The sequence below is a fragment of the Phalacrocorax carbo genome, chromosome 4, assembly GCF_963921805.1.
Source record: "Phalacrocorax carbo chromosome 4, bPhaCar2.1, whole genome shotgun sequence".
NCBI lineage: Eukaryota > Metazoa > Chordata > Aves > Suliformes > Phalacrocoracidae > Phalacrocorax > Phalacrocorax carbo.
This window is the reverse complement of record NC_087516.1, coordinates 595,971-620,845: the sequence shown is the minus strand read 5'-3', so window position 1 is coordinate 620,845 and position 24,875 is coordinate 595,971. Positions and strand designations below refer to the sequence as shown.

At 64.2% G+C, this 24,875-nt stretch overlaps 1 protein-coding gene across 1 annotated transcript; it reads right to left on the bottom strand.

The window, feature by feature from the left end:
• Positions 1–1,477: 1,477 nt before the first annotated feature.
• On the bottom strand, positions 1,478–22,562 carry SIGLEC1 (sialic acid binding Ig like lectin 1). Its single transcript, XM_064448776.1, has 22 exons — positions 22,484–22,562; positions 19,940–20,077; positions 18,320–18,676; positions 17,940–18,236; positions 17,199–17,462; positions 16,180–16,434; positions 15,354–15,653; positions 14,153–14,407; positions 13,093–13,395; positions 12,166–12,420; positions 11,046–11,345; positions 9,628–9,882; positions 8,581–8,883; positions 7,728–7,982; positions 6,329–6,634; positions 5,044–5,295; positions 4,409–4,708; positions 3,991–4,245; positions 3,242–3,538; positions 2,361–2,460; positions 2,186–2,258; positions 1,478–1,936 (listed from the first exon to the last, which is right to left on the bottom strand). The coding sequence occupies exons 2-22, from the start codon at positions 19,986–19,988 to the stop codon at positions 1,919–1,921; spliced, it is 5,049 nt and encodes a 1,682-aa protein (XP_064304846.1). The 5' UTR covers positions 19,989–20,077; positions 22,484–22,562; the 3' UTR covers positions 1,478–1,918.
• Between the last annotated feature and the right edge of the window lie 2,313 nt (positions 22,563–24,875).

The window sequence follows — 24,875 nt, the reverse complement described above, 5'->3', positions numbered from 1 at the left end:
CCCCTAGCTGTGGGCATCAGTGAGGTCCCCAGCTGTCCCCATCACCACTTAGCCCCTCTCTCCCAGCCCCTCCACCACCTCACTCCACTTTGTGGGCATTTCTCTGGGACTGGGAGCCCCCAGCAGGACAGGGAGCCATGGAGCTGGCCCCAGAGCCGGGCAGGGGGAGGCATCGCTGCCCTGACTCCCATGGGGCACCTGGCCCCGCGCCCCCCAGCCTCATCCTTCTTCCCTGAGTGGCCCCAGAGAGTACCCACAGGGGTGGGCTGCTGGAGGGGGGGTCCCTGACCCTGTCCTTGCTGCGCCATGTCCAGCTGCCACCAGCCCTGGTCCTGCCTGGGGTCTGCAGGAGGATGGGGATGGGGACAGGGATAGGGAAGGGGATGGGGATGGGGATAGGGATGGGATGGGGATGGGGACAGCCTGAGTGGGGCTCTGCTCTCATTCTGGGCACCGGCACAGGAGGATGGGGCACATCTGCTGGTGAAACTCCTTCCCCAGAGCGCTGCTGCCCTGTCACCCTCGCATCCATGGGGCCATCCTGCCCGGCTGGCCCGGCGCACGCAGGGGAAGAGGCTGCATCCCCCGTGAGACACGGCACCGGGAGCCACGGCACCAGGAGGGTGCACCTGAGGAGGATGAGGGTCTGCGCGATCCTGAGAGCTGAGAAAGAGGGAAATTAGCTAGAAATATGGCTGGTAAATCAGTAAGTCTGAGCACAGGGAGCTGGAGGGGCAGGGGGGGACACAGGCAAAAGCAGGAGGGCGTTGGGGTGCGGGCGCTGGCTGTCTCCCCACCGCCTGCGGGAATGGCAGCACGTGGCTTCGGTGCACGAACAGGAGCTGCAAGCCAGGCGGGTAAGGGGGGAGCATCACCCCCAAGGTCCCAAGCCATGCTTGGGAAGCTCCAGCTCCGTGCTCGGAAGCACGGGCCAGTGCACACCCCTGTCCGGCGGCGAGGTGACCACAGGGTGACATCTAACGGCAGCGGCCTGGGAGGGGTCACGGCCCTCGCTGGGGGCTGCGACTTCTGCAAGCAAAGCCCTCCTGCAGCCCCCAGCCCCAGCTCCCCTCCAGCAGCGTGGAGCCAACAGGACAGGGCTCCTCCTTGCTCCCCACCTCCTCCCGGGCACCGAGGGGACACGCTTGGCCTGGGGACGCCTCTGCCCTCTGTCCAACGGGGTGACAAGACAGATGCCAGGAAAACAGGGTGCTGTGACCGTGGGCTGTCTCTGAGCGTCGCATCCCTGGTCTCCCACCTGCCCGGCGGACCAAGCCATTGCTCCGCGGTGGCCGCAGACCGGCTTTGGGCGATAACGCAGAAGAGAGAGCAGGGGAGGAATCACACACCAATATGGGCAAGTCCCAGGGCAAACCAGCCCTGCCCAGCCCCGCGGCTGCCCGGTTCCCTCCGGCGGTCCACCCTTCCCAAAGAAAGGCAATAAAACTCTCCCCAGCTCATCCCAGCAGACACCGGCTGCGCGTTGCTCCGGATTTTATTTCCAGACAGAGGAATAACACGCAGGGAGGCCCCGGCACGCAGGGGCTGCGCAGCACAGCAGCGGGCAGCACCCTGGGGCGGTGGCTTTGGTGGGGGGACAGGAGGGTGGCGGCGATGGAGGGGCTGCCCCCAGGCTTGCACTGCCACCGGGAGATATTTTTTGTTCCTGGTGTTTCACTGCTGGAGAGAGCAGCTCTGAGCTGTCACAGCTTGCCGGTGCCTGGCACATGCGGTGCACCACGCGCGGTGGCGAGCACAGACTGTGCCTGGCGTGAGAACAACATCCATGGCAGGGAAGGACGAGGGGCACGGCAGGGCAGGAGAGGGGCTGGGTTACCCCCAGGGTGGTGGCTGCCTGGATCCAGCCAGGCTGGGGCTGTAGCTTCCAGCTACAGTTGCTCCTGGGCCAAAGACCGGCTTAAGAAGCTCCATCCACCTGGAAAAGGTTGGGGGCTGGTTGGGGAAACCCTGCCCACGGTGGAGCCCGTGGGACCAGGGGAGCACCCAGAGCATCGCCCAGAGGCATCAGCACCTGTGTGTGCCGTGAAGCCTCTCTGGAATGAGCCTGCAAGGGGTAATTCTGGTCCTCAGGAGGCTCTGCCTGCTCCCTCTGTGCTTTCCCCAGCTCCAGCAATGCCAGCTCCGGGTGGGGGGTCCTCAAAGCTGGCCCCACCGAGGTCCCTACCTGCGCCTGCTCCTGTTTGCTCCTCAGCTCGAAGGTGTCCTCGGCATGGGACCAGCCCCAAGACTTCTTCATCCTGGAAGGGAGGAGAGGGAGCTGCCACCCCTGGGCCCCACCACGGGCCTGGCTCAGCCCGGGGTCCCTGTCCCCCTCTCCCCATCCCATCCAGGGATGTTACCTGGGCCACAGCTTCACAGCCAGGAGGGCCAGGGCGGCCACGCAGATCACGGCCACGAGCAGCCCGGCCAGGACGGTGAAGGCCAGGAGGTAGCTGAGAGCTGCGGGCAGAGGGGAGCCAGGGCAGACCCCCACCGGCACCGGGGCTGCTGCCTCGGCAAGACTGGAGGGGGCTCGCAGAGCCCTGCAGGCATGGGGGCGGGGGTGGTCTCCCCCAGCCCTTTTCCCTGTGGCTGCAGATGCAGCCATGGGCCTGGTGTGGGGTGAGTGTATGTGGGGACCCCCCCAGGCCTTGGGGTGCCCCGTGAGGAGTGAAGGGGACCCTACGTGGGGCGGCTGTGCCAGCCGGCTGCGGGCAGGGGACACCACCTCGTCACCGCTGCCAGGTCCCCGGGTCTGGGGACAGCCAGTCAGTGGGTCAAGGACACCACGCAGGGACCCCGCGGGGACACTCGCTGCTCCCGGATGCCCCTGCACATGTCACCATCCCCAGGGGTCGAGCGGGCTGGCACGTTTCTGTGTGCCACCCGTGCCAGCGCCGGGGCTGGGCAGGGAGTCACTCGGCACAGAGACAAGCAGCATCGTCCTGTTTTGCCATTTGTCAAACCCAAGGCAATTCCTCCCCACTTTTTTGATATTCTGCAGCATTCAAGTCAATTTTCTGTTCCCATCAGCTTCTTTAGCCCTTTTCTAAAAACCAGCCTGGGACGCTCCTGGAAAAAATGCCCAATTCTAGCAGTAAAACCCTCCTTCTTTTTCCATCCATCTATGCCGGTCATCCCCACTGCTCTGAAATCGTCTTTCTTGCCCAGTTCCCTGCTCCCCGCCGAGCCCCACCGCCCCCAGCACAGGACCCCAGGGTGGGGGGCCAGCCCCACTCACTGCGCACGTCGAAGTAGGCGCCGGCCGTGGCGTTGCCCAGGGGGTTGCCGGCCACGCAGGTGTATTCCCCCGAGTCCTCCGGCCCCACGGCCCCGAGCTCCACCCGGAGGGTGTTGTGGGAGGGGGAGGCGCGGACCCCCGGTGCGGTGGCTGGGGTCAGGCTGGAAGCCAGGAGCCGGCCCCGGCGGTACAGGGCGATGGTGGAAGGCGGGTGGCTGTCGGTCGTGCACAGCACGATGCCCAGCCGCCCGCTGCGGTTCTCCAGGAAGGTGCTGATGGACACATCCCGGGGGGGATCTGTGTGGGGGAGACAGAGCTGGGGGTGGGACCCCCTCCCATGCTGGCCTGGGTGCTCGCCAAGGGCTGCTAAATGCATCCCTCCTCCAGTCTGGGCCAGCTCCAGCCCACCTAGCGAGGGGCTGGAGGTTTCACACCCTCTCCAGCCCTTTGCTTCCTCCCGCCCCCAGCCTGGAGCACCCCCGCTAGGAGCATGTTGACTCCAAATCTAATTTTCGAGGGATGTCTGCAGCCGCTGCTAGACAAAACCCTGACATCCCCTTCCCCTGCCTCAAAGGGAGAGGAGCAGGGCAGGGGGAGGAGGAAGAAGGGGAGGAAGGCCCCCTCGCTGTAGCAGGACCGCGCAGGTGGGACACGTGCGGTGCTGGGCTGGATGCACCCAGCCTGCGCCGGGGTCCCTGCGCCCCGTCCCACGGAGGGGCCTGTCCCCGCGGGGCTGGGGGGACACTCACAGAGCACGCTGAGGCTGAGCGGGGCCGAGGCGGCGCTGCCCCGCGTCCCGCTCGCCCGGCAGCGGTAGGAGCCGGTGTCGGCGCTGGAGACGTGGGTGAGGACGAGGGAGCCGGTCGGTCCTTCCTGAAGCCACCGGCTGTTCTTGTACCACGTGTAGTTGGCCTCTTCCCCCACCCAAGGGATGGCCGAGCAGGTCATGGTGGCTGTGGTGCCTTCGGGGACTTCTGGTGAGGGCTCAACCGTGACCGTGACCCCTGAGAAGGAGGATGGAGGCTCTGAATCCAGGGGGGCCCTGGGTTGGGATTGCACAGGACAGCTTCATCCCCACAACCCCACCAAAAGCCACGCTCCCGCAGGAGGACCCACTGGGACCCCGACACGGGGCTCACCGTGGCCGTGGCTCGGTGCCACCCTCACCTCCCACGTCCAGGCGCAGGGACGAGGACGCGGCGCCGTAGCTGTTGTTGGCCGAGCAGACGTAGAGCCCCGCGTCCCGCGGCTCGAGCGCCTCCATCCCCACCCGCAGGGAGTTGGGGGCCGCCTGGACGGCGAAACGCGGCTCGGAGGGGCCCCGCGTGGAGGCCAGGGGTGCGCGGCCGGGACCCCGGTGCAGGGCGATGTCGGAGGGTGGGAAGCTGTCGACGGTGCAGAGCAGGACGGCCTGCCGCCCCTCCCGGGGCTCCACCAAGGAGATGAAAGCCGGCTCTTGGGGGGCATCTGCAAGGACAGGGGCAGCGTTTCCCCCTCCTCTGCAAACAGCCCTGGTGGCCGTGGGGCATCCCTCCCGTGGGGTTTGGGGGGGGTGACACGTTTGCTGCTGGGCAAAGGGGCCCGGTAGTACCTGGGACCCTCCCCCCTGGGGGTCAGGGGCCGGGCTATCGCGGGTCTGTCCCGGGATGTCACCAGGTGGCGACATAGACCGTCCTCCCGACGGCAGCGCTGCGACAGTGCCGTCCCTCCAGGGCTACCCTGGGCTCCCTTTGCCTGTAGGACCCCCCGGGGGCGGGGGTGTACCCACCACCACCACCACCACGCAGCCGCCCCTCACTCACAGAGCACCCTCAGGGCGGCGGGGGGGGCCCGCTGGCCGCGCAGCCCCCTCCCCGCCTGGCAGGCGTAGGCGCCCGCGTCCGTGCGTCGAGCACCAGGGAGGACGAGCGAGGCGTCGAGCCCCTCCGCCAGCCATCGCCCGTTCTTGTACCAGGTGTACACGGTGCCCGGGCGGGCGCCCGTGTCCCGGCAGGTCAGCGTCACGTCGGTCCCCTCGGGCACCTCGGCGGAGGGTAGCAGCACCACCCTGACGGCTGGGGACAGCGGAGAACCATGGAATCATGGAATCATTAAGGTTAAAAAAGACCTCTAGGGTCATCAACTCCAGCCACCAACCCAACACCCCCAGGCCTCCTAAACCATGGCCCCAAGTGCCACGGCTGCACGTCTTTTAAACCCCCCCAGGGACGGTGACTCCCCCACCTCTCTGGGCAGCCTGTGCCAGGGCCTGACCCCTCTGGCAGGGAAGGCATTTTCCCTCACACCCAACCTAAACCTCCCCTGACGCAGCCTGGGGCCGTTCCCTCTCGCCCTGTCACTGGTGACTTGGGAGCAGAGACCAGCCCCCCCCTCACTCCAGCCCCTCTCAGGCAGCTGCAGAGAGCGAGAAGGGCTCCCCTCAGCCCCCCCTTCTCCAGGCTAAACCCCCCCAGCCCCCTCAGCCGCCCCCCAGCACACTTGTGCTCCAGACCCTGCCCCAGCCCCGCTGCCCTTCTCTGGACACGCTCCAGCCCCTCCAGGCCCTTCTTGTCCCGAGGGGCCCAAACCTGAGCCCAGCACTCGAGGTGGGGCCTCCCCAGGGCCGAGCACAGGGGCCCCATCCCTGCCCGGCCCCTGCTGGCCACACCAGGGCTGACACAAGCCCGGGGGCTGGTGGCCTCCTTGGCCACCCGGGCACTGCTGGCTCATGCCCAGCCGGCTGTCAGCCAGCACCCCCAGGGCCTTCTCCGCCGGGCACTTCCCAGCCCCTCTGCCCCTGAGCTGGAGGAGAGGAGCTGGTCCTCACCGGCACAAGGCTTGCCCTCCTTGCCTGCAGCTGGGACGAGCCTCTCCCAGCTCCAAAGCCAGCGTCCCCCTTCGGCAGGGTGCATACACGAGGTGGGTGCCCACCCAAGCGTGCAGCAGCACCTCCCTGCCCTTCCACCAGCCCTGTACCATTCCGGACCCCACCGATGCTCTGCTGCCCAACAGCAACACCTGTTTGGGCCATAACCCTCAATGCCAGTACCAACCCACTTGGGGGTCCCCAGCCCCTTGTCCCCCCACCCGTGGTGAAGCCGGACTCACCCTGCACATGGAGGGGCAAGGTGGCGTGGGTGCTACCTAGAGGGCTGCGTGCCCGGCACTCGTATTCACCCTCATCCTCCTCGGAGGCCTCCCGGAGCTCCAGCCTCAGCACGTTGGGAGCAGGGGAGATGTGGCCGCTCTGCCCGGGCTGGTCACCTCCCGTGGGGGGGCTGGAGGCCACTGGCTGCCCCCCCTTGAGTAGGGTGATCTCAGATGGGGGGTTGCTCTCTACAGCACAGAGGAGGATGACGGCCATCCCCTCACCGCTCTCCATGAAGGCCTTCATCTGCAGGTTCCTGGGGGGGTCTGCGGGAAGGAAAGGGGCAGATTGTAGGAGAAGCAGCGCCTCGGTGAGTCGGAGCATCCCTGCGATGCTCGGGTGAGGCCAGCCGGGCTGTGAGCTGGGGCGGTGATGCTCTGCTGCCACGCTCCGCTGCCCGCAACAGAGCACCTGCCTGCGAAGAGGTAGCGTTCATCATCCGCGGCCTCCTTGAATCAAACTGACCCCCAGAACACGGCGCAGGGTCATTCGCTGAGCTCATTTCTAACCCGCAGCTCGCCTGCGAGTTGCTTGTGGCAGCTCCAGCCATGCCGGCCGGGCGTGGGAGCGTGGCTCAGCACGCGGCCCGTGCCGTCCTGGTGCTCCGCTCCCACCCCGGCCTCGGAAAAAAGCCCACCCGTTGCACATCGGTGCCTGGCAGACCTCAACAGCGAGGCTGGTGCAAAGGCAGCACGGCTGCGGGTGCAAGGCGGGCCCATAATGCCTAGATATTTTTAGCAGCACCCGTCCAGCATTCCCCATACAAAATCAGGAGGAGGGAGAGAAGCAATGGATTTGTTGCTGGGGTCTCAAGCTCTCTGGATGGTGTTTCCAGGAGTGTTCCTCCACGCTAACTCCTCACAGCAGATTTATAAGCTAAAGACGTCTTTTTCTAATAAAAAAAAAAATATCTTACATTCTGATTTGCAACTACCATTTTTTTTTGCACTACTTTTTTTTACACAAAGTCTGGTTTTCATTTTCTAAATCAGGAAAAAAAAATCCTGCAATGTTTCCTGAAAGCCAAAGATTTTTCTGTTTGGGTTTGGTGCAAAGCATGAGGACAAACTTGGGGCGCTCGGGGAAGCTTCACTGAAATCTGCAGACGACGTGGGGCTGTTTGTCTAGGTCTGCTTGCTGGGGGTCGGACACAAGGACTAGGGTATATAAAGCTCGGCTTGGTTATGACCTGGGACGAATGCTAATATTTTTTGAGACCCCCAAAGCTAAGGCAGGCCCCGCTGCCCCTCACCCCTCCAGAAGATGCCCCCAGGAGGGTTCCCAGCCAAAGGGACTGGCCAGGGGCCAAGCCGGGGGCCTCCCCCCGCAGCTTGAAGCCCCCTGTCCCCGGGAACTCACAGAGGACGTTGAGGGTGGCGGGGGCAGAGCTGCGGGTCCGCGCCGGGGTCCGCACCGTGCAGTGGTAGGAGGCGGCGTCGGCGGCAGCGACGCTGGGGAAGGCGAGGGACGGGGACGAGCCGCTGCTGAACCAGACCTTGTTCTTGTACCAGGTGTAGCTCAGCGCTTCCTCGCCGCCGCTCTCCACCGCGCAGGTCAGGTTGACGACGGCACCTTCCTGGACGTCTGGGGAGGGGGAGATCCAGACCCTGGCAGCTGCGGTGGAAGGGGAAGGAGGTGATGCTGGGGGACAGCGGGGTGGGCAGGAGGCCATGGAGGGGCGGGCTGCTTGGTGGCAAAGCTGGTCTCATCGGGGCTTTAGCTTGGGGCTTTTTCCCGTGATCCCAGACAAGAAGCGATGCAGAGACTGCAGCCCCCTCCCTGCTAACCCCTCCGCCCCTGCCGTGGCCGTAGGACAGCCCGGGGTGACGCCGGCTCTGCGAGCACCACTGCACGGAGCCATGGATGGATACGGCAAAGCCAGCCCTTTGCATCACCTCCCAAAGGAGCTGCAGTTCCTTCGCCGTGAGCGGGACAACACATGCAGCTCCCCGGGAACACGTCTGGCATAGCCCTCTGTCACCATAAGCACACATCTTCCTCTGTTTCACCTCTATTTCTGTGCTGTCCATCCTATTCCCGCTTCTCTCTGCCCTCCCTTCCCCACAAGCACCCTCTAGCAGCCCTTGCCTCCACGTCCTCACCATAACCCCCTGCCTCCACCACCCCGCTGCTGCCCGCACAGCTCCATCCCATCCCCGTCCCCTGCCCGCACCCTGCCCGTCCCCACGGGCAGCGCCGGCCCCGCACTCACTGCCTGCCGTGAAGTTCGCCGTGGCGCTGGCGTTGCCGTAGAGGTTGCTGGCGGAGCACACGTACTCCCCCTCATCCTCCAGCAGCACGGGGCGGAGGCTGACCCGCAGCGTGTTGAAGGCCACGGCGATGCGGAGCCGCGGCGAGGCGGTGGGCTGGGGCAGCGCCGTGGAGGCCACCAGCGCCTGGTCCTTGAGGAGAGCCAGCTCTGCCCGCGGGCTGCTGTCCACCGTGCACTGCAGGACGCCCCGCTGCCCCTCCGGGGTCTCCACGAAGGAGGTCAGCACCGGCACCCGCGGAGGATCTGCCCGGGCCAGACGTTACACGGAGGGTGAGCGAAGCCTGAGTCTGCACCCAGAGCCCCCCGAGGCCAGGCATCGCCCTCCCTGGCCTCCCCGGACACCCCGAGGCGGCTGCAGCAGCTCCCGGCCCGCCTCAGCCAGCGCCGGGGCAGCAGCAGCTCACACCTGCAGCAAAAGCACAAGCCAGACTTTGTCCTTCCAGGATTTTTCCCTCCATCCCAGACAGACATCATTTTTCCTAAATGTCTTGAAAAATTTGGGTAATTTCAGGTCGACTGAAACATGCTGTTTTATCAGAACTAATATTTGTTATTGACTTTTCCCCTCCCCTTGCTATGTGACGCGGCAGGGAGCTGAGCCATGGGGCGGCCGCGCCGCTTCTCATCGGAAAGTTCTGCTTGAAAGGGGTCGTGTTCGACTGGTTTTAATTCAGACCAGGGGTTTATTGGGGAGATACGCTCCCATAAACTTTCCACTTTTAACACTTCACCATTTTCTAAGGGCAGAGGATGTTTCAACGCGTGCAGAGCTCTGGTTCAACCTGAGCCTCCTCCCATCTGTGGGGCACAGAGCGTCCAGGGACGGTGCCAGCCGCGAGGGCTGTGCAAGGCGCCCACCGCGCGCCACCCGCAGCCCTGCAGGGCTGAGGGACCTTGCTCAGCATCCTGCCCAGCACCATCCTGCCCGGCACCGTCCCCGGCACCCCGCTACCCCCCCGCCTCGATTCCCAGGAGGGTCCCACTCACAGAAGATGCGCAGGGCGACGGCCGGGGAGACGCTGGTCCCCGAGGAGCCGCGGGCTCGGCAGTGGTAGGAGCCGGCGGCGGCGCTGGCGATGCGGGGCAGGGCGAGGATGTTGTCAGGGCTCTCCTGGAGCCGTTCGCTGTTCTTGTACCAGGAGTAGAGGGTGTCGTCCCGCGGCTCTCCCACCACCTGGCACGTCAGGGAGACGTCGTCTCCTTCCCGCACCTCCGTGGATGGCGAGACGAGGACCCGGGCGGCTGGAGCACGGAGAGGCGATGCCGCCAGCTCAGAGAGCATCGCAGCGGAGCTCGGCACTGCCGGCCCCCGAGCGACCCCGACACAGCATGGGACGGGAACAAAGCCCTCATCGCCTCCACAACGTGCATCGTAGCGCCGTGGGTTTTGGTGCTCTTGTTGCGAGCAGGGTGGCCGCGGACCCTCATAACCCCAGGGCTGGCGCTAGGCATTTATTTTTAAGAAAACATGTTGCTCCCTGTCCCCGTGAGCTGACACCCCCTGAAACTCCATCACTTGTGGCACCCGGGGCTGAGGCCGAGGTGTCTGAGGGTGCCTGGTGTGGGTGGCGGGCGTGAGCCAGGGTGGGCTCCAGCGGCACCGGGTGGGAGCGCAGGCACCAGCTCCCATGTGGACACCTCCACGGAGTCACTTTTGGATGTATCAGTCTGAGGGCCAGATCCCAACCCCCAGAAATGGACCCGGTTCGGGATTCCTGCTAACCCCCGTGGGTAACTCAGGTGCTGCCTCGCTCCAGAGTCTGGGTGCAGAGGTGAGAGGGGCTGGGTGCTGGTTAGGCACCGATGCTGACCCACAGCCAGAAAGCCCCCTGGGGCAGGCCACTGGCTCCCACCTTATAGAACCATAGAATCATTAAGGTTGGAAAAGACCTCTAGGATCATCAAGTCCAACCCCCAACCCAACACCCCCAGGCCTCCTAAACCATGGCCCCAAGTGCCACGTCTGCACGGTGTTTGAGCCCCCCCAGGGACGGTGACTCCCCCACCTCTCTGGGCAGCCTGTGCCAGGGCCTGACTTGTCACACCTGAGCCCCTGCACAGGGTGTGACCCCAGCAGGGATGGTGACACCCCATCCCACCCCCTGGTGAGCTGCTGAAGGCGGGTGGAGGACCCTCAAACAGCCGGTCCTGCCCGACACGGGTTAGCACAAAGCGAAGCCCCTGCGGTGGCCCGGGGACACGGTCACACCCGGCCACCGCAGCTCAGTCGCTTTGGGTGGCCTGGCCGTAGCCCGCGATGCTCAGCGACACGCCTCGGCCCCGTTGCCAGGCGGAAAAGGTGACATTTTGGTGCCAGCCCCCTCCTGCCCCCCGCGCGACGCCCACCCCGCCGGCGGTGCCTGAGCCGTGCGGCGCCCGCGACTGGGAGGGCACGCGGTACTCACTCTGCACGCGGAGGTACAGGCGGCGGGACGCGGTGCCGTGCGCGTTGGTGGCCGTGCAGCTGTAGCTGCCTTCGTCCGCCGGCGTCACCTCCCGCACCTCCGCCTTGAGGGTGTTGGGGGCGGCCGAGACGCTGACCCGCGGGCTGGGGCTGCTCCCCCCGTCGCTGGTGGCCACCAGCTCCTCGCCCCGGTGCAGGGCCAGCAGGGAGGGAGGGTTGCTTGCCACCGAGCACTGGAAGATGGCCAGGCGGCCTCTCTCCATCTCCAGGAACGCCGTCAGCTGGGGGTCCCGCGGGGGGTCTGTGCGGGGCAGAGAACGGTGGTTGTGCAGCTCTCGCTCCCCATCATGAGACTTCTTGGAAAGCAGCAGCTGCCTGGGGCCTCCCGGAAAGAGAGGGAAGAGCTGCGTCGCCTTCGGGAATGGAAGGGAAAAGGGAAGGGAGAAAGGAAGAAAAAAGGGAAGGGAAAAAACAGGAAGGGAAAAGAGAAGGGAAGGGAAGGGAAGGGAAGGGAAGGGAAGGGAAGGGAAGGGAAGGGAAGGGAAGGGAAGGGAAGGGAAGGGAAGGGAAGGGAAGGGAAGGGAAGGGAAGGGAAGGGAAGGGAAGGGAAGGGAAGGGAAGGGAAGGGAAGGGAAGGGAAGGGAAGGGAAGGGAAGGGAAGGGAAGGGAAGGGAAGGGAAGGGAAGGGAAGGGAAGGTCTCTGCTGGCCAGGACCCTGCCGAACCCATGGCAACCACACCATCCCCAGGGTGACCACACTGTCCCCACCCACAGCTGCCACTGTCATGGGCTTTTCGGGGTGTGCTGCACCCACACGAGCGTGTGCAGGCTTCACACCTGCAGGATCACACGCCCACGCCCGTGCATATGTTAAGTGGGTGCTTGCTCAGTAGGAAAGTAAAGACGCCGCAGGCGGTGGCACAGGAGGAGGGACGCCCACGGGAGGAAGCCCCAGGACATATCCACGCACTCAAAGATCCTCATGTGCACCCACACCAGCTCCGCTCAGACCCTGGGCACAGCTCCAAGCGCGAGCAGAGCTGGGCACACGCTTGCACGGAGAGAAGCTACAAACGCTGCTATAACGATAAACCGAGCATCCCCCGGCACCCCGTACGTACACAGCACGTCCAGGGGGACGGCGGGGGAGCTCCGGCTGCTGCCGTCGGTGGTGGCTCTGCAGTGGTAGAGACCCGCGTCCGTCCTGGCCACTTGCCGAAGCACCAGGGAGGCGGCCGAGCCCTCGGCGAGCCACTGCCCGTTTCGGTACCAGGTGAAGTTGGGCAGAGCCGGGGAGTCGGTGCTCAGCCGGCAGGTCAGGTTGGCAGCGTGGCCTTCCAGCACACGGGAGGACGGAGCCACGGTGATGCTGGCAGCTACAGGCAGGGGCAGAAGCAAACGGGCTGCGGCATGAACTCAGCCAAGTGCCGCCTCGGCAGCGTTAGGGTTGACAACCTCTCCCGAGGCCAGCCAGCTGGCAAGTGACTTTGCAGCTATTCTGGAAAGGAAATGCTGGATAGTCCTGCAATGCCGTGATGGGGATGGCTGCAGCAGCACCCTGCGGGAGCCCGGTGGCGGGGTACCGGCCACCCCGGGCCCCACCAGCCAAGGGATGGTGTGCCAGCAGGAGGGAGAACTCCCTCAGCAGTGTTTTGCTCAGCATCCCCAGTCCTGCGCAGGCAGGGGTCAGCAGTGAATCCCCACCAGGACCTGGAGCCCTCCCTATGGCCGTGTGGGAACCCTCAAACCCACCAGGAGGGGTTGGAGGGGCTGGGACCCCCTTCCTGCAGCAGCCCCCACTTTAACCCCACTCATGCTCCACCCTAGCACCAGGCGACCTGTGCACGGCAGCTCTTCTGACCTCTTTCTGTTTGATGCCCTGGATTTCACGGGCATGTGGGCTATTTCTGTCCTTCTGCAACCATCGCCCTTGATGTCCTGAGCTTGTCTCCTTCCCTGGCATTCCCTCCGCACCCTCCCCTCCCCCAGGACTTTCCCGGACGCTGCGGGAAGCGTGGTGTCCGGCTCTGCCCTTCCACCACACTCACTCTCAGCCCTGAAGTCCACGGCAGCGCTGGCGTTGCCCTGCGCGTTCCCAGCCCAGCACACGTAGGTCCCCTCGTCCTCCAGCACCACCTCCCGGATCTCCACCTTCAGGCTGTTGTAGGACGAGGCTGCGTGGACCCTGGGGTTGGGGGCTGTGGGGCAGCCCCCTGTGCAGGCTACTACTTCTTCCCCTCTCCACAGGGTCAGGTTGGCCTCTGGGTCGCTCTCGACGCTGCACTGGATGATGCCCAGGTGCCCGCCCTGGGTCTCCAGGAAGGAGCTCATCACCGGCTGCCTCGGTGGGACTGCAGGGTTAAAACACCTCTGAATATTATGGATCCCTGAGGTTGGGGGAATCCCAAGAACCCGAGGGACTGCTGCTTTCCAGAACCACCCGAGCAGCTTTTGGGCATCCCACGGCCCTCCAGCTGCCAGAGCCCAGGGTCCCACACCTGCCGGCTCTCTGCAAGGGACCTGCATGCCCAGGCACCGCGGATGGCACCTGGCTTGAGCTCAGGGTCCGAGCTCAGGTGTCCAGCCCTACCCCAAACGCTGGGGCAGATCTGCAGAGACCCCAGCGGTTTGGGCAGCTGGGGTCCCGCGGTGGTGCACGTTTCCTACCATGACTACAGAAAAATGCCATTTGGTCAGGACGGAAACCTCCCAATGGTATTCCTCCTGGTTTGGTATCAAGGAAGATTTTTATTTTACAGCACAGAGAATATTTGGAAGGGAAAATGCAGCTGGAATACATTTTTCACAGGGATCATTTCTCATTCAGAGAAATTTAATTCAATTTCACGGGACATTTTAAAACTCTCTGGTTCTTGGGAATTTTGGGATTCTCTGAATTTCTCCTCCCAAATTCACAGATTTACCTGCAAAGGGGAATCTTCCACCCTCTCCACACTTCTGCCCAAGAGCTCCATGACCGTGTTCAGTGGTGAGGGGGGAAACCTTGGGGTGGGAGCAGCAGAGGGGCTTCCCGGCAGGGCCACCCACCCACCCCAGACCCGGGACCAGCCCCACGTTAGTGGGGGAAGACCCCCCGGCAGCACTTACAGAGCACACGGAGCGGGACGGCCTCTGACATGTCGCTGCCGTTGCTGCTCCGGACCCTGCACTGGAAAGCGCCTGCATCCTCGCCGCGGATGGAGGGGAAGCGCAGCGTCGGGGCCGAGCTCTCCCGCAGCCGCTTGCTGTTCCTGTACCAGGCGTAGAGGGTCTCGTCCGCCGTGCCCTCAGCCCCCAGGCAGGTCAGGGTGACGGCTGCCCCTTCCCGCACCTCTGCCGAGGGCTGGATCAGGACCTCTGTGGCTGAAAGAGCAATGGGAGAGGGATGTTGGGGAGGGAGGGGAAACCTGTGCCGCAGACCTGTGCCTGACCCCTGGCTCTGTTCAGCCAAAGCCCCACTCTCGGCTTCCCTCTAAGGCAGGACCTGGGCAGCCCCTCCCTCGCAGGAGCTCGTGGCGTGGGTGGTGGCATCTTTGGTGGGTGACATTCCCTGGGGACACTGGACATCAGCCGGGATGTCTCCCCCCGAGCTGTTCACCCCGCCTCTCTGCCACCAGCAGAGACAAAGGGGATCTTTCCTGAGCCTTCCCCTGTTCCCACCGAGCCCCCGTGTTGGGCTGGGTGAATTGGTCCCCTCTCCCCACCGGCCAGTGACAGGCTGGGCTGAGGCATCTTGGCTGGCTTGAAATGGACCCCAACAACTGACCGTGGCACCCAAACTCAGGTTTATTTTCTCTGAGATTGGACCCTGAAGTCCATTTTTGTTTCTTTTGGCATCCTAAGGGAGGGTCACCTTGGTTTGGGGGGGCTTTCCTCTCCTCTTCCATGGCTGCTGCCTCTGTCACCCCAAACCATCAAGGCTGGGGGAGCCGTGGGGTGCAGAGGGTTAGGGGACGGAGCGGGAGGAGCCGGTCCCCGTGTTGTGCCCAGGTGCTGTGCACCGCTGGGGGCTTGCGAGAACATTTTGGACAAACTTTGCTACAGATTTTGTGGTGTTTTCAAAAACAAAACTCTGCAAGCATCTCAGACCCCCCAAAGTGGGGAAGGGCTGCAGGGCGGGCACCGCCACCGCACAGTCCCCACAACACCGATGTCCCCCGGTGCCACGCGGGTCCCTCCAGCTCTCAGGGCTGCGTGGCCCCCCCCAGCCCCGCCGACACAGCCCCAGCAGCCTCAGGGGTTCATCGGCACGCGAGAGCCGGGGCCAGGAGCTTGGCAGCCCCCTTGCACCGGCGGCAGCGGCACTCACCACGGGCGAGGAAGGTCTTGGCGGCGCTGGCGTTGCCGAAGGCGTTGCTGGCCACGCAGCGGTACTCCCCGCTGTCCTGCGGCCCCACGCCGCGGATCTCCAGCCGCAGGGCGTTGCGGGAGGCGGCGATGCCGAGCCGCTGGCGCGGGGCCGCCTGCGACCCGCTGGCCGCCAGCAAGATGCCGTCGCGGTAAAGGGCCACGGTGGCCGGCGGGTGGCTGTCCACGGCGCAGCGGATGATGGCCAACCTGCCGCCCTGCGTCTCCTGGAAGAGCGTGATGGTGGGGGTCCGGGGGGGGTCTGTGGGAGGGGAGAGGATGCTGCAGCTCGGGAAGTCCCAGCACTGCGGCCGCTACCTGCACGTGGGGCTCGCCCAGCCCCGACCCGCACAGCTGCTCCTCCGAGCTGCTTTCCCCCTTACGTAAGCGGGTTATATTTACTCACAGAAATGTCAAAGCCAAACCCAGGGCTATTTTATTTTTCCCCTGACTTGCAAAAGCTCCTGAGCTGTTATTATCATAGCTGGCTCCTCGGTTAGTAACCTCCCGGCAGTTTATGGTGTGTAACAGATTAGCGGAGGCGTGGGAGACGCTGCAATGAACGGACGGGTCCCTGCTGCAGCAAATACCACTTCACAGTGCCTTCAAACGCGGCTCACGACCAGAAATCGTTGCATTTATAGCAACTTCTACCCAGGAGGGCTGAAACCCCCCCATCAACTGGACCCAAGAGGTTTGGGGCAGAGACTTTGCTTTGACTCAGGGTGTTTGCACAGCCCCTGGCACAAAGGGACCCTCGTCCCCTGGCAGGAGCCGCGGGCACTCACATGTCACACTCAGGCTGATGGCTTGGGACGTGTCGCTGCCCCGGTCATTTGTCACCTTGCAGGAGTAATAGCCAGCATCGCTCGTGGCTATGTGATGGAAGACGAGGGTGTGCGCCGTGCCCTCGTTGAGCCAGGCGCTGTTCTTGTACCAGGTGTAGTTGAGGTCCTGGCCCTCCCTGCCAGGGACGTCGCAGGACAGGGTGGTGGCCGTCCCCTCCTGCACCTCGGCCGCGGGGCTCACCAAGATCTCGGCAGCTGATGGAGATGGGAGCACGTTCAGGGAAGCCTCAGAGGCAGGAGAGCAGCCCCTGGCCGCGGAGCCCCCCACTCCTGCAGTGTGGGACAGTGTCTGGGGACAGGCAGGAGCCCCTTCGCCCCCCAGGTGGGAGGCGTTTGGGTTTGTTCCCTGACACCGGCATCTTGCCAGCTGTGGTTCAAGTTCAATGCAAAGGCCTGGGGGCAAAACGCATGCTGGGCGCAGCAGCATCCATCGCCTCTCACGGTCTGTACGGGGGGCTCAGGGGGGAGCAACCCGGCCCCATCTGCTCCAGGCTGGGGGGACATGCCCTCCATGGGGCTCCTGGGTGATGTGCTGGTCTGGGGCTTGCCTGTAGTGCAGGACCTGAGGGAGGGTCCTGGCCCCCCCCCGCCCCACAGACAACCCTGGCTCCAAATCCCCGTAAGCTCTGACAAGCTCATTCCCAGCAGCAGCAGTGGAGCCTCTCAGCTGGCTCCGCTCCCCCAGCTTGGCTGGAAATCCCTCACTGCCCTGTCTTTGGGGCTCACCACAGCCCCACACCATCAAACGATGAAGGATGGAGGCACCACAGCCCTCCACCATGGGGTCCCCAGCTCCTGGACCTCCACCTTTGGCCACCTCGGTGCCAGTCCCTGCCCATCCCAGTCCGGACACACCAGGTAAACTCCCTCCCACTCCTGCAGCCCCTCTCCTCCTCCAGCGATGCCCCCGCCGCCCCGAGGGGCTGCCCCGGCCACCACCGAGCTCCCCTGGCACTTACAGAAGATGTAGATAGTCAAGGCAGGCGCTGCGCCAGCCCCGACGGCGTTCTCGGCTTCGCAGTGGTACCGCCCGTAGTCCTCGCGGCGAATGCCCCGGAGGACCAGGATCCGCTCGCTGCCTATGGCCACCCCGTCCTTGTACCAGCGGTACGCTGAGATGGGGGGGTAGCTGCTGCTCACCTCGCAGGTGAGGGCCACCGTGTCGCCCACGCGGATGTTCTGCTTGGAGGGGTTGACCAACACTTGGGTGTCCTTGGGGGCGTCTGCGGGGAGGACAGACAGACACGGCGGGCAGCGGTGAGGCTGGGTAGGACCCGCGGGATCCTGCCGTAGCCCGTCCTGCTGATTATATGGGAGGGTCTGGCGTAGGGAAAGGAGCAAAGGTCTCCCCCGAGCACAGGAGCCGGCTCTGGCACAGGAAGGGCATCTCTGCTCAGAGGAGAGCTGGGAAAGGGGGCAAAGCTGCCACACCGGCACCACAGCGGCGGGTGTCGGGACGTGCCACGGAGCTGGGGCCCAGCACTTCAGCAGCGTCGGTGGGACTGACACCAGCCCTGGCCACGGAGAGCCGTGGGGGAACAGGAGAGGGAGGGAGAAACAGGAGGAAACTCTGCTCTGGCTTTTTGGAAGGGGCCCCGGGAGGGGAGGCACGGTGGGCGGCAGGAGGGGGACGTGGGCGGTGTGGCTGTGGTAGAGGTGACCCCGTCCCGCCATCCCCCGTGCAGAGCCTCCCCACGTACGTCTCACCCGCAGGACGACCTCCCCGGTCGCCTTCCTGGAGCCGTAAGAGACTTCGCAGAGCAGCTTTCTGGAGTGGTCCTTCCAGGAGAAGGAGGTGGTGAGGGTCAGCTGGTGGCTGGCCCCACTCGTGTCCAGCTGGACCCGGCTGGACACCGCCGAGACGTGGGGGTCGTAGCCCTCCCAGCGCAGGGCGACGTCGCCCAGCGGGCAGACGTAGGGTGTGGAACACTCCAAGGTGGACGTTTGCCCCTCGATTTGCTCCTCGCTGGCGGCAGTGCTTGGGTGCTCGAGGTCGTCTGGGGATGGAGAGCAGAGGGTGGGATGTCCGCGTGGGGCGGGCGGGCAGGGAGCCGGGGGTGGGTCTCACCGCTGTACCCACCCGAAACGCTCAGCATCACGTCCTGCGTCGCCGACCACCGGTCACCGTTGATGATCTCGAAGCGGAACCTGTAGGGCCCGCTGTCCTCCAGCGTCACCCCCCGCAGCAGCAGGGTGCAGTTGTGAGCAGTGGGGTCCCCCAGGAGCTGAGCACGGCTCCTGAAGCGAGCATCCACGTCCTGGTCCTCCGAGTGGTACACCACCGTCTTCTGGTTGTCGTAATCCTTGTACCAGATGGCCACGATGCCGTCGCTGGCCGTCACGTCGGTGGGGTAGCTCAGGGTGCAGGGAATCACCACGCAGGAGTCTCTGATCCCCCGCAGGACCTCGGGGTAGGTGACCCCCCACGAGCCGAGGGCTGTGTCGGAGGGGAGTCAGCGGGAAGACAGGGTCAGGCAGTGAGCCATGCCAGGGGCTGCAGCCCCCTGCTCCCCTCCTGGGAGCCACTGGGGCCGCCTTGGGTCTCCTGAGCTGTCTCAACAGGTCGTGGCAGGTAGGGGGGGACTCGGGGGGAGCAGAGGTGGGAGAGGAGAATGGGGGGATGAGACAAAACAACCTGGGAGAAAATTTTGAGGTGGAGAAGGGAGAGATGGTGGAGAAAATCCATGGACAGAAAAATGTCCAGAGAAGGGCAGCGGGGCTGGGGCAGGGTCTGGAGCACAAGTGTGCTGGGGGGCGGCTGAGGGGGCTGGGGGGGTTTAGCCTGGAGAAGAGGGGGCTGAGGGGAGCCCTTCTCGCTCTCTGCAGCTGCCTGAGAGGGGCTGGAGTGAGGGGGGGGCTGGTCTCTGCTCCCAAGTCACCAGTGATGGGACGAGAGGGAACGGCCTCAAGCTGCTCCAGGGGAGGTTTAGGTTGGAGATGAGGGAAATGCCTTCCCTGCCAGAGCGGTCAGGCCCTGGCACAGGCTGCCCAGAGAGGTGGGGGAGTCACCGTCCCTGGGGGGGTTCAAACAACATGTAGACGTGGCACGTGGGGACATGGTTTAGGAGGCCTGGGGGTGTTGGGTTGGTGGCTGGAGTTGATGACCCTAGAGGTCTTTTCCAACCTTAATCATTCTATGATTCTGTGAAAAGCTGGATCTGTGGGTGGTGCTTTTTTGTAGCACAAAGTACCAGCCAGATTTTAAAAGCAGTGGACTAAAAAACTAGTAAAAAAGGAAAAATTGCCCTCCTGGCCCTCCAAGGCTTGTTTTCTCACCCCACTCTCCATCCCCTTGCCCTTCTCCTCAAGCCCGGGCTGTCCCGCTGCCATCCCACGCCCAGCCCATCCCGGAGCCCAGCCCCATCCCTGCCCATGGGTACCACGCCAGGGCAGGAGGAGGGGGCACGGGCACAGCTGCCGTGTGGGAGCACAGCGCTATGCGGCTTGTGTCAGCAAATCCCCCCAGAGCATCTGCTGTGCCATGGCCCCCGGGAGAGTCAGGACCAGCCTCGGGGTCCCCAGAGCCTGTCCTGCCTGTCCCTCGGGCGTCGTGTACGGCTCTTGTCAGGGCCAGGGCACCAGTGCTCCTGCTCCCACCCCTCCTGCTGTAAATCCGGGCAACAGCCCCTGCAGGGGACCAGACCGTGCCGGCGGGGCTGCGGCGGGGCAGGAGGCAGTGGGTCTCTCGGTGGCACCGTACCTGGTGGGACAAGGCTGGCCAGGAGGACGAGGCACTGGGGCAGGTGCATGGCAGCGCCCCGGGGACCGCTGGGGTTCCCTGGGGACAGAGGCAGGGCAGGCTCACACCGTGAGGTCTTCGAGGTCGGCAGAGGAGACCCTGACAACAAGAAGAGGCGGCCAAAGTCCTTGAAACTCATTGTACATCAGCAGAGTCCAGCTTTTCCCACCATATGTCCCCGCGCCGGGCTGGCAGAGCCTGCCCTGGTGCCACACGAAGGCAACCCCTTCTGCACCCGACGGTAAAACCTCGCCCCCAGCTCATCCGCGTCAGTCACCCACCAGCAAAACACATCACTGGTTCACACGGGATGAACCCTGCTTGCAGCAGCTCCGGCAACTCCGGGTGGGGAGAGGGCTGGTGCGGGGCGAGGGGGAGCCCCAGCCCCGCTGCACTCTCACGGGAGTTTAAGGAGCTAGACCGGGTTTTGCAACGAGGTGACAAGGTTTAAGGAGCCCATTCGTGTGCTCGTCGCAGCGGTGCAAGGCGGGGAGCAAATGAAGTGTCATGTAATACCGACATGGGAAAAGCGCGCGCGGCGCGTGACGGGGTCGGGCAAGTGCTGGTAATGGGAGTCTGGGCTGAAAACGAAAATGAGGGCAAAAGGAAGCAAGTTTTATAAATTTTTATTAGGATGAATGGCTTTTTGCAGCTCTAGACCTAAGGAAACTGATTAAATTATTTTTAAATTAAAAAAAATTATTCCGTGCTAAAACAGATTTTTTTCTGAAATTTTTTTCTGATTTTTTTCATTATCAAAAATCAATTAACTGATTGATTTCAGTTTAGATTTTTATCAAACTTTCCATATTGAACAAGGCAGCTTTTTACTCCCTGAGCCTTTTCCTCCTTCCATGATTTGCTACTTTGCTAACACCTTTTTTTCCAACATATGCTTTGAATTTCCTTGCTGCTCGTTTGGTTTAGGGAGGCGTTTTAGACTCCAAAACATTAATGAGAGCTTTAGTTTTTGCCTGGGATTATTTTCCTGGTCAAACTAAAGCACCAAGAGCAAACAGAACAACCCCACCAGCACCCAGTGAGGGGGTCCCACCGCCCCAGCCCCCCCCAGTGCTGCAGGGCTGAAGGGCTGCCCAAGGGCTGGGGGGAGCTGGGGACAACGACGGGGCCAAAAATAGCTGTGGGATCTGCAGGGGCCGCTGGGCTCGGGGCGAAGGAGGAAGGAAGCACCGGGGTCCACTTCCCAGCCCCTTGCTCACGCGGATGCCAAGTTTCATTTCTTCTGCTGCCCTTCGCCCGGTTTCAGTTTCGGGGGCCCTCGGCGCAGGATGGGGACCCCGGCTCCCCTCCGCCCACCCCCCACCCTGAGCTGCAGCCCGCAGTGGGGCCCTGCTGCTTATTAGCTCAAAAAAAAAAGAAAAATTTATAAAGACTTCTCGACAAAACCCTCTGTAATAGCCGCTGTGTGGGTGCGCGCGCGCAGCGCAGCGGGGGGCTCGGCCAGCCGCATCGCACGCCTGCAGAACGTGCTGTGCGTTGTCACCCATCGCCAGCTAGGCAGGAATATTTAGATGCACTGGAAAACAGCCGGGAAGAGGCGATTACCCAGCAGAGAGCCCTGAAAGGGTCTCCTCTGCACCCGCAGTCACGCTCAGCCTGAGCTGCCGCCGGCCCGCCCGCGGGACGGCCAGCAAAACCCCTGCGAGGGCTCCCGTGCCTGCCAGCAAGCGCAAGGGAGAGCTCTAGCTTCTTCAGGCTTTAGTAAAAATCACCTATCGGCATAGAAATGCGGCGACTGGGGCCGAGTGTGAAGAGGGGAAGCGTCTGGTGTTGGTGCCTTCAGCCTCCACCATGTCCCGATGCAGAGACAGCAACAGCGGTGGGGCCGCTGGGCGGTGGGGCCGCGTCCCCCTGGGATGGGGGTGGAAGGCAACACCCTGCGCTGGCCCCCCAGTGCTCCCACCCACCGCACGGTTCCTGGGGGCCGGGCAGCCCACCTCCCCGCCGTCCCGTCCCTCCACCTGCGCGACCCGGCGAGGGCAGGGAGGGAAGGGGGCAGCCCCGTACCCCAGCCCCGCTCTGCCGTCGCCTGCTCTGCACCCACCCTGGCACCGATCCTGCCCCGTCCCGGGGCCCAGGAGAGCACCCTCCGCACCGCCCTGGGGGCTGCACGGTCCCGCACCGCCCTCTCGCTGCCGCCGGCGTGGTTTGCCAAGCTCTGCCACCCGGGGACTTGCACCAAGCCCCCCCGAGGGGTGCAGGTTGGATGCATCCCCGGCTCAAAACCCTGCCCTGTGCCTGGACCTGGGGCCCAGAGACATCTGGGCAGCTTGCCCGGCCCCAGCAGAAGGCAGACGAGGCTCAGCCCCACAGAGATGCTCTCGCCACCGACTGCGAGGTGCCTGTGCCGCCCTGCCAGCCCCGCACAGCATCACGCAGGCGCCTTGTCCCAGCCCCGCGGGGTGAACCCCAGGGCTGGTCTCGTCCCCAGGTGTCCCCGTCCCAGCACCTCCACCAGCGCTCCGCAGGGAGCTGCCGCGTTACCTGGCAGTGCCCGAGCCGGTGTGGGGTGCTGAGCCGCAACGTCCGTGCTCGGCGCCTGCCCCTCGCTGCTTGGGGAGAGCTCTTTATCTGCTGGGGGGGGGGTGAGGAGCCCAAAACCCGTATCACTTCCCCGTTCAGGGGTTTGTCCCTCCTGCTGCTTTTGGGAAGTGGCTGTCATCATCAGCTATGTCTGGTCTTTTACTAATTCGGGGCTGTTTTGGGGCAGGGACTGTGGTGGTCCCTACGGGAGGTTTTGCAGCATCCCAGCGCCCCAGGCTATGAGGGTCATTGGGAGGCTGTGTCTTCTTTGCCCCGCTGCAGCCCAACCAGCATCTCTCTCCTGGCACCCCCAGAGCTCCTTGGGGCATCCTTACAGAGTCACAGCATCCCAGAGTGGCGGGGGTCGGAAGGGACCCCTGGAGCTCACCCCGTCCCACCCCTGCTGGAGCAGGCACCCCCAGAGCAGGGGCACAGGGCCGCGTCCAGGCGGGGGGTGAATGTCTCCAGGGAAGGGACCCCACAGCCTCTCTGGGCAGCCTGTGCCCCTGCTCTGGCACCCGCACAGGGAAGGGGTTTGTCCTCATGTTCAGGGGGAGCTTCCCGTGTTCCAGCTTGTGCCCGTGGCCCCTTGGCCTGGCGTTGGGCACCACTGAAAAGAGCCCGGCCCCATCCCCCTGACACCCACCCTTCAGGTATTTATAGGCACTGATGAGATCCCCCCTCAGCCTTCTCTTCTCCAGGCTGAACAGACCCAGGTCTCTCAGCCTTTCCTCACAAGGGAGATGCTCCAGCCCCTGACCATCTCCGTAGCTCTCCCCTGGACTCTCTCCAGCAGTTCCCTGCCCTTCTTGACCTGGGGGGCCCAGACCTGGCCGCAGCCCCCCAGATGTGGCCTCACTGGGGCAGAGCAGAGGGGGAGGAGAACCTCCCTCGCCCTGCTGGCCACGCTCCTTTCCATGCCCCCCAGGGCACCGCTGGCCCCCTTGGCCCCAAGGGCCCGGTGCTGGCTCAGGGTCAACCAGTGCTGTGCCAGAGCCAAAGCAGGGCAATACCGCAGCCCCGGGGCTGCCCACCCACCTGCCCAGCACACCCAGAGGGTCTCTGGATTTAGTGGGGAGACCCCGTGCTGGCAGCGCCGGTGCCTGTGGGGGCGGCAATGCCCCGCAGGGATGCTGCTGCGGCTGGCGTGCCATCTGCCCAAGTCCTCCCTGGGGCAACCGGCCACCTGGACACTTCGGTCTCGCTGTGACATTGTGGGTTTCACTGCAGCATGCCCAGAGCGAGGAGAGGACTCTGCCAGCCCTCCCGAAGGGGGGTCCCAGCTCAGCACCGAGGCCGTGCCAAGACATGGGGCGATGCAGAGGCTGCTGGGACGCCTGGCCAAGCCCAAGGGGTTTGCACTAAGGCTGGGGCGCCATTCGCTTGGGTTTTTGGGAGGATGCTCCAGAGGGGCCTGGGGTAACCTACACGAGGAGCAACTGGGAGCAAATCATGCCAGCAGCCTGGCTCTCCCAGGCCTGGCGCTGCACCATGACCTTCAGGCAGGGGCTGAGCTGACCTTTGGCCGGTTTGGGGCAGGATCCAGATCCAGCCTCTGCAGCAAGTGCCTGTATCAAGTAAAGAGACCCGGCACTGTGGCACGAGCCCGTCTGTACACTTAAATCTGATGGCTCAGGGTCAACGTTTGACCTTGTGTACATGGACTGGGAGCGTGAGAAACTGCCCTCCGGGAGCTCATGTCACTGTGCAGCGCCCCATCGTCCCCTCCCCAGCCGCTCTGTTCCCATGCCAGGCTTGACTCAGCTGGGGCAGGTGCTGAGCCAGCAGGGCAGGAGCGGCAGCTGCCCGCAGCCCCCCCAGCAAGCCCCTCGGGCTGTGCCGCCCTCCACCAAGCAGCGCTCCTGGAAAACCAGTCCCAGACCCCACCAGTGAGCGGGGAGCGGGGCTGCCGGTGCGGGGAGGCTGTGCCAACCCTGCACCCCCTGCGGTGAGGGCACCGAGCGTTGTCAGCTCGGCTCAGGAAACTGCTGAGCTGCGTTTCCTGACACGGCACCGAGCAAAGAAACCCTGACTTTGTCAAATACGGCCATATGGCATCTGGGCTCAGGCTGGCTGGTGCCAGGGCTTCTGCAAAGAGCCAGGGTGCCCATCCCGAGGCAGGAAAGCCTGAGGCAGCTTGACCCAGCTCCATCCCTGCATCAGCTTCCTGAGCCTCTGCTTCCCTTTCAGCCCTTCTGCACCTCTTCTGCCAAAGCAGACGCCGTCTCCACTGTGCCCTCGCACAGCACGGCGCTGGGTGCTGCAGCCCCCATTCAAGGTTTGGGTGCTGCTGGGCCTGGGTGTCACCCTTCGCTCTCCAGGGTCTCCCTCTGCAGCCCTGGTGCAAATGCGT

Excerpts from the sequence above, each read along its gene's own strand:
- SIGLEC1 (XM_064448776.1), bottom strand. The coding sequence starts at position 19,988 with ATGCACCTGCCCCAGTGCCTCGTCCTCCTGGCCAGCCTTGTCCCACCA. Across the intron at positions 18,677-19,939 it reads GGCCAGCCTTGTCCCACCAG|CCCTCGGCTCGTGGGGGGTC; the intron begins GTACGGTGCCAC and ends CCTCCGACACAG. Across the intron at positions 5,296-6,328 it reads CTTGCCCCTCCATGTGCAGG|CCGTCAGGGTGGTGCTGCTA; the intron begins GTGAGTCCGGCT and ends CGCTGTCCCCAG.